Below are 16,288 nucleotides of genomic sequence, written 5' to 3'. Positions count from 1 at the left end.
TCTTGATGTATGCCTCAGACTCAAATATATATGAATCGAAAGACCAGAGAATCTAGTTCCAAACAGACTTTATTTATTAGATAGTTAAGATTGTTACATGGGACTCACACAAAGAAATCATAGGTTTCTATGATCAAGAAATAACTTACAACAAATAATGTCAATAACAATGAGAGGTGTTGATTTAACAGAAGCCCGGCATGCATTTTAATCAGCAGAGATACATGTGAGCTTAATAGCCAGACACAACTCAGTGAAGAGTTAAATAATCCTAAAACACAAAAATGAAATAAATCAACTGACAGGACAGATCTTGAGTCTCTTACCATACACATATTGCAACAGCTTGCACCATTGGCTTTAAAACATTATTCTAAAATAGATTATTTGATTATATATAATCAGGTCTTGATGTAATCGCAGAAGCAAATATTTCTCCCTGACTGCATTATAGTGCACCAAGGCTGCTTTCTAAAAAGAATGAATACCTGACTTATACTATGAAGCTCAGGGAAAGCATTTAATTGGAAGGGTTCAAATGTATGTCGTTTGGTAAACGTCCGATCCATGCAGCCACTTTCCCTGATTTGTAAAGTCTAGTGTCTGAGACCGCTCCTTTGAAGTGATGTGAAACAGAGGTGAGCATACAGAACAGTCTTTCCCCTTTAAAATAATCTTTGAATACCAAATCAAGGGGACTTATCATGGTAACAAACCTGTAAAAGACATTCTGATTTACACACAGATAGCCCTGGGACATACATGAAATTAGAGTACATTTGTTTTTTTGGGTTTTTTTTAGTATCACACCATCTTGGTGAAAATCCTTTCCCTAAGTAAAATACACTAATCAAAAGTCAACAGTCCTAAAAGTGGATATTCACACTGTTTCATGCGGAAAAAAGAGTGCAATGTGATTTAATTCAGTGGCGACAGAAACTAGATGGCGTGGATGTCGTCGCTCTCTCCATGTCCAGGCGTCTAGTCGAAGTTGAGCACGTTGGCGTCAAAGTGGGTCAGCACGTGGTTCTCAAAGATCTTTTGGTCGCAGTCCAGGGGGAACTGCTCGCTGCACATGGGGCAGACCTTCCAGTGGCTCTCCACGTGCTCCTCAAACTTACTCTGGTCATAGTTGGGCGGGAAGATCACCTCACACAGCGGACAGCGCTTATGGATCTCCATGCTGCATAGAGGGAGGGGAGACCGAAAGAAAGAGAGAGAGAGAGAGAGACGGAGAAGAGAAAGAAAGATGAAGGGAGGGAGAAAAGAGAGAAAGGAGGGAGAGAGAAAGCTTGTGTTAATGAGCAGCCAAATGATGATGTTGGCAAGCCAGGAGAGCAGGCTAATAAAGAGCATCTGTCTGTGAGTGTACGTGGGTGGGCCACTGGGCTACTCATGCTAACACCACCACTATGGAGCGCGCAGAGGGGGGGGACTGTACAACAAAACAAACACTTTGCACATGTTATGATGCACAGTTTTGAGCTGGTGGGAAGCTGCAGGGTGAGATTAATTTAAGTGTGTTTTGGGAAGCAGATCAGTCCTTCAGACAGCGCATGTGAGCATGATTTACCTCGATTCAAAGCAAAAGGGAGTCTGTCCGTGATCCGAGAATGGGCTGTGGGGTTCAGGTGCTGCAGGCTGTTCATTGGCATTGCCCTGTAGAGGGAGGAAAGATCAGCTTCAGAAATACAATTACATCAAATACGCAAAAACTCATCACAACTTCTAATGTTCAATTGATACTCTTTTAATCAGTTCTCGTTATTCTATTCAACCAATTCATATCAGCGTCTACTGTAGCAATCTTTTTACTTCTCTCTTATAGCATTTAGCATATGCCTAAATCCCACTGAATGGAGACTATGGGCTCCAAGTTGCCTCTGCTAAAGAGCGCTGTGCAAAGCTAAAACCAGAAATATACTGTAAATAACTGAAACTTTGCTGAACGAAATGACCAACTTAGCAGCTATGCTCACTATGTTGCGCAGCTTTGAGTAAACTTGCTGTGTCTTTATCACAGCTGCTCTTCTCATTAAACACAACACCATCCCCGTGAGAGACTCACATTGTTGTTGTTGTTTTGCTGCTCCTCAGGGTCCTCCAGGCCATCAGGTCGGCTAAGGTTGCGTGCCGGCTGGATGCAGACCACGTTGCTGTCCCAGGAGGGCGGGCCCACAGGGGGAAGCCTAGGCAGCAGGTCATCAGAGAACTCACCGTCCGCCCCATCTGAGAGAGAGAGAGAGAGAGAGAGAGAGAGAGATTCACAGACATACATTACAACCATGCTTATTTAACAAAGCTTCAAACTGGATGGATTGGCCTTTTAAATGTAAAGTGCTCTGACATTCAGAGAACCTATTCAGAGACCTATGCAATCCATGAATTACTATGCTTTGTGATTGAGCATGGATAGTGAACCACAAACAAAATTCAAGTGAACACAAACATTTTGCGTTAAAAGAAAGTGAATTAATTTGGCAGGACTATGGGGGAACCAACCTCTTGTGTCTGAGGTGGAGTAGGGGTTCCCAAAGTGCAGCTCAGTGGGGCTCTGGGGGACCAGCAGAGGGGTGGGAGCATCCTGGGTGTAGGGGAGTGGGTACTGCAGGAACATAGACTGGATGCTCTCCAGGCTCATCTCCTCTGCAACAGGTTCAGCCTTCCTGGGGCTGCTCTTCTGAATGTCCTGGTTTGAACAGGGAAAAGAATGATTGTGTGATGTTAAGAAATACTGTAAGTGATTTTGTAGATCTCTCTAACCAAGTCAAGTGTAGTATGATTTTCTTTTGGTGCTTATAAGTAGAACAAATCTAAGAGCTGTTGTATTATCCCCCCCCCCCCCCCCTAAAAAAACCCAGAAACATCAGTTTGTGTAAAAAGCACATGTTTCTGAGAAGTAAAGACAGAGCGAGAGATCTAAGCTACATCCCTACGTCAATCCTCTCTCCATCTCTGCAGCCAGACAATACATCACTCGCCACAACCTCACAGCAGCTTTCGATCTGTGGACTCACTGCCTGCTCTCTCTCACAAACAGTTTAATTAGCCTCTTCATTAAAAAAGAAACTCCTCTCATTTTCAAAGGGAATGGAAGGCTGCGTTTTATTGATGGTTGTAGCAGGCGCCAATTTAATTTACAGTCTCAACCTCAAATTGGGTCATTTTGCTCCTCTTAGCAACAACTGTGTTACCTCTCAGCAGTTTTTTTGGGTCAGTGTGGACCTCGCTGTGGTCCAGAGTAATTGAATGGAAAATAAGAACTCACTTGCTTTGCTTCTCCAATTAGAGAGACATGTTAAACCCAAACCAGATTAGGACGCAAAATTGCAGTTTTGAGGGCATTTTTAGCTTGGTAGAAGTCTATAAGGAGAAAATGAAAGCTGTTGCTTACCCCCTCAAGTTTCTCCTTCTCCTTCACCAGCACGGCAAGAGTGTCCTTCAGTTCCTTCAGCTCTCGCCCCTTCTCAGCCACCTGGCTCTGCAATAAGGAAACATTGAGGAAAAATTAGTTTAACATTCTCAATATGAAGTAAAAATCATGTTATATCAAATAAATATCAGACTTATATAAGTTTGTCATAAAGTATACTTGAACAATGCATTACTCCTGTACGCAGAGTTAAGGCCTCAGTGGGCGACTTTAATTGATACAAGCCATAAAAGGCCTCTGTATTCCCTCCCTGCAGATTGATTTACATACAGCAAGGCTCAAACCAAAACAACCCATTTGAATCCCACAGAGACACTGCACATATCCGCCTGCCCTGAGCCAACGGCTGCATTAGTCAGGCAACAAGAGAGGATTCCTCCCAGCCAACCCTGGCTGTCTCCAGTACTCACATAAACAGTAGTAAAACATCCTCTCTGAACAGGCCTACTCATAAACAGCACTGTCAGTGGGTTTGTGTTCAACTGGAGATACCATCAAAGGCTGGATACTTGAGTAATACCAGCGATACACAGCAATAAAATGCTGGCTTAGAGTGTGCACTGCGCACCATATGCAAACACAGCTCTGGGTTGTGGAAACATTAGAAATGGTACGTTTTCGAATTCTGAGGCCTGCCCTGTTTTTCAAGGTCTCGCAGCAACTTCTTTTTTCATACTGAATCATACTGAATGTCCCATCATTTCAGTTGAGCTCCAAAGTAGCCCAAGCCTAGTCTTTGGTGGATGACCCGTCAGTCAGAAGGATCTGGAGTGACAAACAGCTTCACCCTACACACTGACCTTGTAACGGTCCTCCTCTGCTGCCAGCTGCAGCTTCAGGCTCACATTGGTCTTCAGCTGCTCCTTCAACTTCACCTCCATCTTGGCCAGCTCATCAGCAAACATGCAGCTACGCTCCTTCTCCTCCTACAGATGAACAAACATAAACTCTCTACCCTTGTAGTCACCCAAACTGCACCATTGGAGGGAAGGGGTTCTTGCTCTATACCCAATTGATTATGCAAGACCTGTGACAAAATAATGCATGCCTTTATAAGGACAGCAAGCGAAGCGGTTCTTACACTCAGCATCTGTTTGCATTTCTTGTACTTGTCGCTCCTGTCAGAAGCTTCTCTGTTTATGCCCTTGAGCTTCTCCTGGATGATGGCCTCCAGCATGGGGTCAGCAGAACCTGGGCTCCCTGGGTACAAGTGAAATGTATTCATATCATTAGCAACCAATCAACAGATGGGGGGGGGGGGTACAAATACATCCTGGTAAAGAGCATGTGGAAACCACAGCAGAACAGGGAAGAGAAGAGAGGGGAACTAATAATAAGGGGCTGAAGCTACCCGCTGGTCGCTAGTAGAAACATTTGAGGGAAATGTGTGGGCACCTGGCACAGAAGTGTCTGGACTCATAGAGACGGGGACTGCTATGGCCTCCGCTGCTGGGCTTCTCTTCAGCTCCTATACACAGAGAGGAGAACAATACAGTATGGAGTCACACTTTGTGTGTGTGTGTGGGTGTGTGTGTGTGTGTGTGTGTGTGTGTGTGTGTGTAGGTGTGTGTAGGTGTGTGTAGGTGTGTGTGGGTGTGTAAGCTAGAGACTCACCCCCTGCTGTTCAGAGAGCTTGACCACCTGCCTCTGCAGTCTCTGACACTCCTTGTATTTCTCCTTGTAGTGTTCTGCAGCCATATGCAGCCTCAGCTTCAGGTCCTCCACCTCTCGCTGCAGCTCCGCCACAGTGGCAGGGTCAGCTGCAGCCTCTTCTTCCTCTGCCTTGGCCTCAGCCTTGGCCTCAGCCTTGGCCTGCTGACAGACAACACACAGGGGACAATCAGGAAAGCATGCCTGGATTGATGGGTCATTTCATGTGATCAATATATCACCTATCAGTAATGAGAGATATGCAGCTGTATTATTGCTTCTGTGCTCATTTGTTGCATAAACCAGCACACTGCTGCTAATTAAGTTCTGTAACCGCTAAATGTTGTGCGGACAAAATGTATGCGGAAAGATAATAACTCAATGCCATCTAAGCCTTGAAGTTGTGTTAGACTTGTTATCCTTCTTACTGCCACCTGCTGAGCTTCCGTCTTCATCTGCTCTACCAGGAGCTCCAGGCGGGCACACCGCTCCTGGACGTCAGCCTTGCCCTGGCGCAGGGCGTCCGTCTCCAGCCTCATGCGGTACAGGTCAGACATGCTGAGGGCGCGGGCGCTCGAGGCGTCTCTCAGCTCAGCAGACAACATGGAGGCCTGCTGCTGGGCGACCTGGAGCTTCTCCTCCTTCTGACGCAGCTGCTCCTTCAGAGCCTTCACCTCACCCTGTCAGGTACACACAGGTGGAAATATTAACACACAGACAGACAGACAGACAGACAGACAGACACACACACACACACACACACACACACACACACACACACACACACACACAGACACAGACATACAGAACACACAACACACTCAAAACACGTCTCAAAAAAAGGTCTACATGGTGGGACGATTCACAATTGTGTGTGTGTTTGTTTGTTTTAGTGAGGGGACAGTGTACCGAGGGGGAGGCTTTGGCCAGGATTTCCCGGTGCTGTTTCTCCTTCTCAGTGAGGCAGGTCCGCAGTCTGCCCAAATCATCCTTCAACTGGGCAATGGTGTTCTCCTTATTCACATCCACAGCCTTCAGCATCTGCAGCTCCGCACTCAGCTTAGTGTTCTCCAGCTCTCGGTTCTTCAGGTGAATCTACAACACACACACACACACACACACACACACACACACACACGTGGAGAGGGAGGGGCCATTAAACTCATTAAAATAGTTATGGTTTTGCATAGTTTCTCCTGTGCAGCAAGGACACGTTAGTCATCATCCTCTTTCATCAAGATGCACCCAACAGCATTTTTGACTCCTAGAATAAATGTGGCATGACCTTAATTACAACACAGAGATTGAGGTGGGCCCATAAAACTCCCCTCCAGTCCCACTCTGTGATGGAGCGAGTTAAATTAGGTGCGGGTTGGACTGTGTTTCCGTGGCAACAGTGTGTGCCCCTCCCTAGTTCCTGAGTTGTGCCCACCACTACAAAGGCCCAGAAACAGCAGGCAGACCGGAACAAACCATGCCCTGTTTAGACAGAGTGCACAGAGCACGCACTGTGTGTTCACACTAGGTTAAGAGTGAAAAACAGAAACGAAAACACGCAATTGGGGGGAGGAGAGAGAGAGAGAGAGAGAGAGAGAGAGAGAGAGAGAGAGAGAGAGAGAGAGAGAGAGAGAGAGAGAGAGAGAGAGAGAGACCCTTTAGACTGAGGAGAATTTAGTGCAACTCCAATGTGCTATAATGCCAAGCACAATACCATCATAGGACAGTACAGCTTCGAACCAATGCACTGCCAAAGCAGATAAAACCGTCTAAACCAACCAAGCCAGAGTGTGGCATGTTTACAATAGCCTGCAACCTTTCACATGACCATTTATGGCCACAGGGACATGACTCATCATGGCACATACTGTACTTGACAGGTAGGAGATGTTACCTTGTACAGTTCCTTCTCATCCTTCTCATTCTTCAGCTGGGATTCCAGTGCATCCTTATCAACAGAGAGCTTCTTTACTCTGTCCCTCAGGCTGGGAATCAAGAAATCATCACACCAATGAGTTATTTCATCTGTGTGTACTCAATCCTAACAAATGAACCAGTGAATTTATAACTTGAGTTTCAGACCGTAGCTCCCCACTCACCCATCCAGCTCAGTCTCCTTCTGCAGGCCCTTCTTGGTGACTTCAATCAGGTCCTCCTCCAGCTGCAGTACTCTGGCTGTAGCCTCCTCCAGCCTCCTCTTCACTTCCTCTCTCTCCTCCTGCAAGGCCTGGGAGGAAGACTGCACCTCCTGAGAGAGAGACAAAGACACACACAGTGGGATAAGACTTTGTTGGGAAAATTTACGGAAAAGACTGTTCAGGGAGACTAGCTGTTTCATATATATGCATAGCATATGCATAAAATCTGAATATAATACTATAATACTTCAATAAGCCTTAATTCGCTGTAAAATACATCTACCAAGATTCAGTTTCATTGCTTTCTGCTTCTACAGCACAGCAACAATAATAAAATAACATGCTGGCTGCTAGCAAAATCAATTTCCCACTCCTGTGCCAGACACCAATCCAACCCTTTATGGATTCAATCACAAAACACGGACTACTCATGATGCAGGTTGCCCTGTAAATCCAGCTCTGAGCCGGAGGAAAAAATTCCTCATATGGAGAGTTGTCCCGAATATATTTCAATCTTGCAATGCTGCATCGCAATGTTGCATGTTCTACTTAGAGACTGGACGTTTGCCTTACAAATACCATGCTACTCTGAGGCGAAGGAGATTGAATTTTTTCGACAGTATGTTTATGAGCAGAATTTTTGGAATATTTTTTTTTTCGCAGCACATAAAAAAACATATAAAAGTGTGGCCATAAAATTAACAGCCGCAAAATGTGTAATCATGTTTTCATCTCCAAGCTGTTTTCAACCCAGCAGATTTATGGAACATGAGAGTTATATGAATTATCATTAACACAATTTTAAGATGCATTTAAAAAGACACTTAATGTGAAAAGTGAATAATAACTATGATAATACACATGATCATAACTGTCATGGTTTGAGTTATGTTTTTGGTGGATACAGAGTTTGGAGAGAACTGTGTGGAGAGTCTGCCATTTCAACAACAGAGAAGGTGGAACAGAGCCTCACACTAGGGGGTGCTGAGAGACTATGGCCAAATCACTAACGGTCAACTGCAACCAACATCATCCCTAGATGTTGTTGTTCATTTTGGCTTACAACTATATCTGACTTAAGTGTGCATGTGGGGGGGGGATGCAAAAGCAGTGATTCCCTACTGCTTTTGCATTTACTATCCATTTTAAAAACCCTGTACACATCCCCCAACCTGCCTCCTCTCTTTTGCTGAGTTGGATTGAATCTCTCTTGCTCTCACCTGGTTCTCTTGTCTCAGTTGGGCACAGTTCTCCTTCTCCTGCTCACACTCTTTCTGCAGGCTCTCCTTCTCCTCCTCCAGTTGTTCCTTCTCACTCTGAAGGATGGTCATGGTCTTCACCAGCTCCTCCTTCTCTCTGTGGGCCTCCTCCATCTTATGCTGCAGGGCCAGAAAGAAAGGTGTGGATCAGGACATTGCATACAGTACTGTGTGTTGACTCAACATGGGCTCCATGAAAGCTTTTAATGATGGGTTTTTACTAGAGCTCTTATGAGATGAGCAAGTGAAAGGTGCGAGGTGTTCAACTGTATGCGTGTATGGATGTGTTGTTGAGCCAGAGTCTATCAGGCTGCACTCTACCTCCAGGTACCCAGCCTTGGTGGTGACCACAAGGATGTCAGAGTTGCACTCATCCTCCACAGTCAGCAGCTCATCCTCAGAGGGGCTGTTGGCACGGAACTGGAAGGGTATGCTGGCCCCGCGGATCTCCCCCTTGTAAGTTACGTAGCAGAACTGGTAGAACTCTGCGTCATCATTGGGCACATAGTATCCTGGGAGAGAATAAAGCCACAGTCAACATGGCAAATGCTGCAGGTGGACCGGACAGGGTGTGCAGGAGCTAAATCCTAAACTAACATCCAAGGACCTGGGATCAGAGTGTCATCTTACCCCAGTCATACCCTGATATAAATAAAAATACAATGAAAATGGTCTTGTTAACACCAGAAGAAAGCCCTATGGGTAAGAGTTTCATATTTTACTGTGTCCGCTGTTTTTGGTATAAAAGCCTTAACAGCCCTCTACGGGGCCCTCTGACATGTGGTCACAAAAAGTGGCAAAGTTATATAAAAACATGTGGTCCAATTTTACCTTGAAACACCACAGCTCTGTTGACCGCGGTACCCTCCACGTAGTTCTCAGGAAGAGGCGACCACAAGAATGTGTAATAGTCCCGCGCTGTGCTCCAACCAACCTGCAGGTTAGAGAGGGTTCACATTAGCACAATGCTTCAACATCATTATGGTGAAGCAAGTTGGCACACAAGAGAAAGTTGGGGCCAGAAACATCATTCATCCGTTACCTGTCATAATGGGATTGTGGTAAGACAGCAATGTATCTCATTTCTACATAAACAAATGATACATTCTCTCAAAGTGGATTATGGTTACAACATGGACCACATTCAAGAACATCCTTTACAATGTACAAATATAAACACAAGTATGAAGTTATGGTTTAAGAAATGAAAGAGGGACCATTTAACCATCCCAGTTCATGGCTGCCACGTGCATGTGGCCAGCCCTCATGAACATGCTCCACTGCGGAAAGGCAGCTACAACTCACCTCAAACAGGAAGAGGAAAATAGGTGAAAATTTTATACATACTTCAAAATGGAAACCAATATGTAATTACATGAACTTTATGTGTTGTTAACTGATGGCTGATGAGGGGGGAGTACAGAAAATACATCCATAATTTCAGCCCACTGCCGTAAAACTGTCAAACACAATCTGACTCACATTGGGCTGGCTCGGTTTTCAAGTGTACACGCTCAGGCACACACATGCATCCAAAACAAGCCCAGCTTGACTGTTACATTGCCTACACCACGACAGAAAAAGACCTTACGTAAAGACCATATGTAAACTAAATGTCTCTCTCTCACACAGACACACAGGTACACATTCTGATTTCATTTATGGTCAGATGCAGCACTGTTGCGACTTGACAAGACTCCACATACATCCTTGCTTTCCCCGTAGTGTACTATTTGTGATCTGTCCTCAATGTTACAATGATGGTAGTGTTCATAATCCCCTGGTTGTCACCGGGGGTGTTCCGACTTCCGGCAGTAAAGGGCAGGAAGCAATTAAAACATGCACATAGTTAGTGACTGTCATTACTGAATGCTAGCCCTCACTGCCCCACTCATTAGTGTAACAGAGGTGAGAGTGGGTGAAAACCTTCTGTTAGAAGCCCTTTCACATGGGTCAGAGAGCCTGCATGCTGCTACACTCAGAACTGGGAGAGAAGGGATGGATCAAAACACAGTTAAAGATCCAATTGCAAGGCAAAACATTGGACATAGGCATAGGGGATGACTTTTTTCCCCAAAGCAAAGCCATTTAGCTAATCCAAGATATAGGTTAATAATTACCTTCTAAAATAACTAAATAATATATAGTTTTCACTCAAAAGATAAAGGCCACTGTGAAATGCTAACTGTTCTACAGAAAGCTGCAATGACTAGTAGAAACATTTCTGCAACAGTAGGCCTTTTTTTTTGGCTCTGTTCATATATCAGACATTATTAATCAAACAAGCAGGACAAGTTGTCCATGAATCACAGAGCAGGCTGTGCTCAGCGACAAGTTAATTATAAAGCTCTGTTTGCCTTCTCCTAGACTCTGACAACCTATCCCAACACTCCTCCACTGTGCACACAACACCTCAAGTCTCGCCTCACAGTAAAACAACATCAAAGGGCCGAAGGCTGCACTTGTGCATGTTCTAACAAGAGCCTGTCCCCCCCCTCCTCTGAGAGTTAATGAATGGTTGCATAAAAGGTTTAGTTTAGTTTGGTGAGTGGAACTGTGCAATTATGACATCTGTAAACTACAGTTTTGCATGTATGCTCTCATTTTTCATAAAAAGGTTTAGTTTAGCTTGGCGAGTAGCACTGTGCAATTCTGACATTTGTAAACAACTACAGGTTTGGTTAAAGTCTAGAATCATGGAATAGAGGCCTCTACCTGAAAGGAATTTACAGCTAGAGCTTGAGCTGTTCTTCGCATTCAATTATCAGCCAATTGACTTGCCTGATTTATGGCTGTATCCAAAGATATCCTATGAGTTGCTACATGTCAGTAGTCTAAAGTGGTCTCCTTCCCTTCATCTACATTGCTATGAAAGAACTGAACAAATGAAAACATAAAAGGTGTCCATCACATTCCTTTTCACATCCTGTGCAAGATCAGTGCAGATCAAAGGGAAGATAGAAGGTGGAGGCCACTTCAAACAGCTGAGATGCTGATGCACCCGAAGTCAATCTCATTTATCTGAGGCAATATCAGCTCCGTGTCACTAGGGGGTGATATCATCTAACTGTGCTACTGGTGTAGCTGCAGCACTGCTTCAGGCACAGTGAGTCATAGCCCAGGTATCTGTCCTGCTAAGAGTGCTGGAGCTTGGCAACCCAGCCTCCTGTCTGTCAGCACAGCCAGGAACATTTACACGATTTACGATCCCCTGCTCAACTTTTTCCACCTTTACTCTGTGTTTTAGAGGCTCAGGGAATTAGTGTGTTTGGGAAACTTAGACTGCCACAGTAGGTACCTCGCTTGAGGGCAAACCTGTGTGGTATGCCATCCAACAAAAGTCAAATCCCAAGTTCAATACTCTAAACACCCCAGACATTACCTGATCCTCCCCCGGCCGCCTAACATAACCATGTTTCTCATTGAAGCATAGCCTTTGCAATGCTGCTCACACACTGAAACAAGGGGTTAATAATACTTGTGAGAAATGTAAGCTCAGCTTTTATGGAGTCAGTTTATGGTTATAGTTTAAACTCATACTTAATCATTTTATCCGTTCAATTAGATTCAGTTAAATGGAACACAGAAGTCCCTTCTACAGTAGGCTTATCCCATACTTTTTGATAAAGAACACATTCTGCAGTGTCATAAAACAGCAGCGAAACAGAAGCAGTCACCCCAAAGTGTAAGTGTGTGTGTATGTGTGTATGTGTGTGTGTATGTATATGTGTGTGTGTGTGTGTGTGTGTGGCCATGTGTCAGTCTAGCTGTGTGTCTGTGTGTGTTCAATCCAGCCCCCACACAGGACGGAAGAATCACATTTCTGCTTTGATCTGGTCTGATTTAAGCACAGACCACATCTCATCAGTCCCAGTTCTCCTTTAGTAACAGGCCTGCTGGTCTACAGCAGCCTTGCCCCAAACTCCACCCCCACCATCTTCCACTACAGAAGAGGCTCAAATCAATTACTGCCAGTGCATTGGATTTAATGTGCTCCTTTAACCAGATCCGTCTGGGATACTCCAGTCTGCAGTGGAGGCCAAAAACCTCCACTCCCTGTGCCAAACTAATTTTTCATATGAAGAACACTACTGCGGCTTTACTCAAACACATAGAGGACAGGGTTTAACTTATTTTGAACAATGCATTTTAACTTGTCCATGTCCTTTGCTAGCAAAATGTGTTTCTGTTAAGAGTCTTGAGAGTTGGAATAGGAATATGGTTGCTCACAGGGCTCTGGCCCAGATTCATAGGCATTTTAGGTCAGTCCCTAATTAGGTGTCCATGTTGCACACTGTAAATGTGGTCAGGTCTGAAAGATAGGCTATTTCCCTTATTCCTTTACAATGTAATGCCCAGGATATGGGCAGCTGATTTAGGTCGCCATGATTAGCAGACCGGATCCATAGACAATCTTAGGACTTTACAAACTATTTTCCACCTTTATACGGGCCCGATGAAGACCTACTAGACATGCATGTCCTCCGTAATCAAAATGTTATGCATTGGAAAAGACATTACTCTTATAGAAGAAATATTAAAGGAGCTACACATTTCATTTTCACTGTAATACAGCATGTAATGGCCTTGAAAAATCTGCATCGATTGTGGAGCGATAGTGTTTAAAAGTAATACCTCCCCACCAGTGTTTTGATTGGCTATGGTATTCACGTATTGACTTATCCTGGCCAATACTGCCACTATCGTAGCTTGTTACAGAAAGTAGGCAAATCAAAACTATTCGTAGTGTCCAAAGCAAATATTTATTATTACCCGTTCACTTGACATGATTTCAATGGTCTGGATAGTCGAAGGAAACTAGCTTGTACCAATTGATAGTTGTAAACAAACAACTTCATGTGCAGCTCCTTCAAGCAGCATTCTTGGTATTGAAGTGCTGCTTTCTTACAATCCAGAAATATCTCGTCATGTCTCTAGGTTTGATCTCGCTCACCCGTGAACTGGTAAAAACATACTGAACACAGAGATCTCTTAAACAAGCTCCCCATCTTAAACTGATGCATGGGAGAGGAGAGGATGGGAGGCCTCACCTTGAATATGCCGACCCAGTCCTTGTGGTGTGGTTTGATGAATTGGGTGAGGGTATAATGACATTCCAGAGCAGCGTGGGGCAGGTAACTCTTCCCCACGTTCTGGAAGATGACATGAGCGAAGTTTGATGTGTCCATGGCGTTGCTTAATGATGTCCCGTCCAGGAATAGCGCCATCTATCACTCAGCACAGGCTACAGGGGAGGACGCAAAAAAACAGTTTCCCTATAATGTGACTCAGGACTGATGGAAATTAGTACACTAGAAACATAATGACACAATTCACCATCTAACGAGGTCAAATGTATGAATGTTAGGAAAAACTCAAATGTTATTATGACAAGTTGTCCTACTGGCAACTAAACCCTGCAGAGGACAAAACTGAATTCAATAGTGTCTCTAGATAGCCTATTAAGATAAAGAGAAACTTGAGAGAAAGTAGATGGTTAGATAATACTTCCTGGATGGAAGAGCAAACACATCCGTTCATAATCCATGTATCCACTTATGGCTCTTTTGCCTGCCAAAGATTTTTTTCTATCCAATGACCCGTCCCTAAGCAGAAGCACTGTGGCTGTTGCTGTGCATGACTACGAAAAACTCGTCATCTCTGACTGACTGGAGTTCACAAGGGTTTGGCTGTTCTTCAGCTCCTCACAACACTATGCAAGTGACTCAGCAATCAGTGGAAAATGTAACCCAATATCTGCATGGGCTATTCAACATTGTTAGGACTGGGTGTCCTGCTTTACTTTTTTAGCAGTGGAAGCTAAGAGGTAGAAATCGGGCTCCTTGTAATTAAGACCTCCTCCGATTTCTGCCTCCACCAGCCTCCCCTGCTTTTCAGTGTGACTCAGGTGAGGGAAGACCACTATTTAGTAATCATAGTAATCCTGGAATGATCTCAGGCTGGAACGTCCAGTAAGACCTCTGTGGGGAGAGGACCAAGCTAAAGGTTGTCGTTATATTTAGACAGAATTTGATCAGTGGCCAGTGTGGCCACAACGTGGGTAGGCTAGGCCTACATGTCACTGTTCTATGCAGAATCGTTGGCACATTTGACAAATTAACAGTAGCTCAAACTAATTAATTAAATAAAGTTTTGAAAGGAAGATATGCACACAGAATGTAAAAAGTTCTTAGGAAAACAGTCTAGGTGGAAACGTGAATGTTCAATCAAACCTTTGATGTTATAATTCAGCCAGGCCAAAGAAACACAGCCTACTTATCTTATTATTAAATCTAGCAAAATGACACGGTTATGTAAAAAGAAATATGGTCAGATTATCAAATGACACAGTTCATTGTCAAACAATAGTAAGGCATTGTTCAACATACAAATTGTCTCTGCTGCCTGAAATACTTAGCTAGCTATCTAGGCTAGATCTCTTTCAATAGCTTTATTTGGATCTGGGGGAAACCGTGGCCAAGTGGCTTAAAAGTACGTCTTTATACTGTTATAGCTACCCATATGCTATGCATGAGCTGCTAGAAAATAATGTGACTGAGGCCCAGGACCGCTAGAATTTGACCAACAACATACAAAAACAGAGACTCAGTCAGAGCCCAAGCTGCCCAGCTCGTGCTAACTCGTGCTAGCCAGTTCAGAAATCGTTGATTTAACCACTCGACAACTTGCAATCTAACGGTAGATTACTAGTTAGCTGGCGTAATGACTCCAGTCAACAACCTTGCACTGTCCTGCCTGGCCTCGGCCTCGCTAGATAGTCACCCGTCAAGCCTGCTTATATGTTCGCTGTACTGCTAGCTGGCTAGGTTAGCTCGCAGCCAGTTAGCTTGTTGGAATAAGTTACCACCACGGCAAGATCGAGTGATTTCATTGTTTGTTATTTTATCGACGAATATGTATTAAATCTGTTAACATACCTTTTTGCCATAATGAATTGTAGTTGAAAACCAAATGTCTCCGTCAAAATAGTTATTGACGCAGTTGATCACTGTGCTTTCCCCGTTCTCTCTTCCTGGAGTCGAACAACAACATTACATCATTTCCGGAAAAATGTGTCAAAGGCGATTCTGATTCCACATGTCTGGTTACGTTGTTGTAAACAATCTCACATTGGCTGGGGAAATAAGTCAGATATTAGATACATCTAAAAAAAAGAAGAAGAAGAAGAATATATCTCTCTTATAACCAACCATGGAATTGGAATACAGTTTATTAGTCATTCTAGTGAGTGATAGATGGACAGATATGGATGTATAAAATGTAAATCAGTTCATGTGGTCATGGAGGAAAATTGGAATCCACCGTGAATCATAGATCATCCCCCTATTACTCAATGATATTGTCGTATCTAAACCATAGATTTTAAATACATTTCTTTAATACAAAATCACAACATATCAACATATCTGAGCTTTGTTTTATAAAAAAAGTTTAAATCATTGTGTTCTGCTAAAGTCGTAGTATCCAATTGTGAGAGCCATTGTTCCTGAAAAAATGTGTGTTGTTGAAATATTTGTTTAGTTTAATGTAGACTGCTACAGTACACTGGTGTTGAAGTGTATGTATTAATTAGTGTTGATTAATGAACTGATGAGAAATTGTATTTTGTATATGATGATCATATGATGATCATTATGATGATCTGTAAATTACTTGCAATTAATATGTTATAGTCTTTCATCTCAATTGCATTACTTGTTATACTCGGACTGGCTGATATGATAAATGTAATTTCGAGATCTTTAATTCTGACTGAGCATACTTTACAGTCAGATATGTAATAAACTTTT

The 16,288-nt window shown here is 43.6% G+C and overlaps 1 protein-coding gene across 4 annotated transcripts; it reads right to left on the bottom strand.

Annotated features, from left to right (window-relative positions):
* Nucleotides 1-51: 51 nt before the first annotated feature.
* Nucleotides 52-15,519, bottom strand: tax1bp1b (Tax1 (human T-cell leukemia virus type I) binding protein 1b). Of its 4 annotated transcripts, none has more exons than XM_083679091.1 (18): nucleotides 15,416-15,519; nucleotides 13,529-13,722; nucleotides 9,309-9,411; nucleotides 8,799-8,989; nucleotides 8,439-8,597; nucleotides 7,180-7,328; nucleotides 6,975-7,065; nucleotides 5,993-6,178; nucleotides 5,512-5,763; nucleotides 5,048-5,248; nucleotides 4,829-4,901; nucleotides 4,515-4,633; nucleotides 4,234-4,359; nucleotides 3,395-3,481; nucleotides 2,503-2,689; nucleotides 2,069-2,229; nucleotides 1,574-1,659; nucleotides 52-1,183 (listed from the first exon to the last, which is right to left on the bottom strand). In XM_083679091.1, the coding sequence occupies exons 2-18, from the start codon at nucleotides 13,703-13,705 to the stop codon at nucleotides 982-984; spliced, it is 2,550 nt and encodes an 849-aa protein (XP_083535217.1). In that variant the 5' UTR covers nucleotides 13,706-13,722; nucleotides 15,416-15,519; the 3' UTR covers nucleotides 52-981. The 4 variants fall into 4 exon arrangements, with proteins under 4 accessions (XP_083535217.1, XP_083535218.1, XP_083535219.1 ...); XM_083679092.1 differs by having other exon boundaries at nucleotides 5,048-5,245; XM_083679093.1 differs by having other exon boundaries at nucleotides 5,518-5,763.
* Nucleotides 15,520-16,288: the final 769 nt, after the last annotated feature.

This window comes from Argentina silus (assembly GCF_951799395.1).
Source record: "Argentina silus genome assembly, chromosome: 10".
Taxonomy (NCBI): Eukaryota; Metazoa; Chordata; class Actinopteri; order Argentiniformes; family Argentinidae; genus Argentina; species Argentina silus.
Note: the sequence above shows the minus strand (reverse complement) of the source record. Positions and strands in the feature narration are given on the sequence as shown.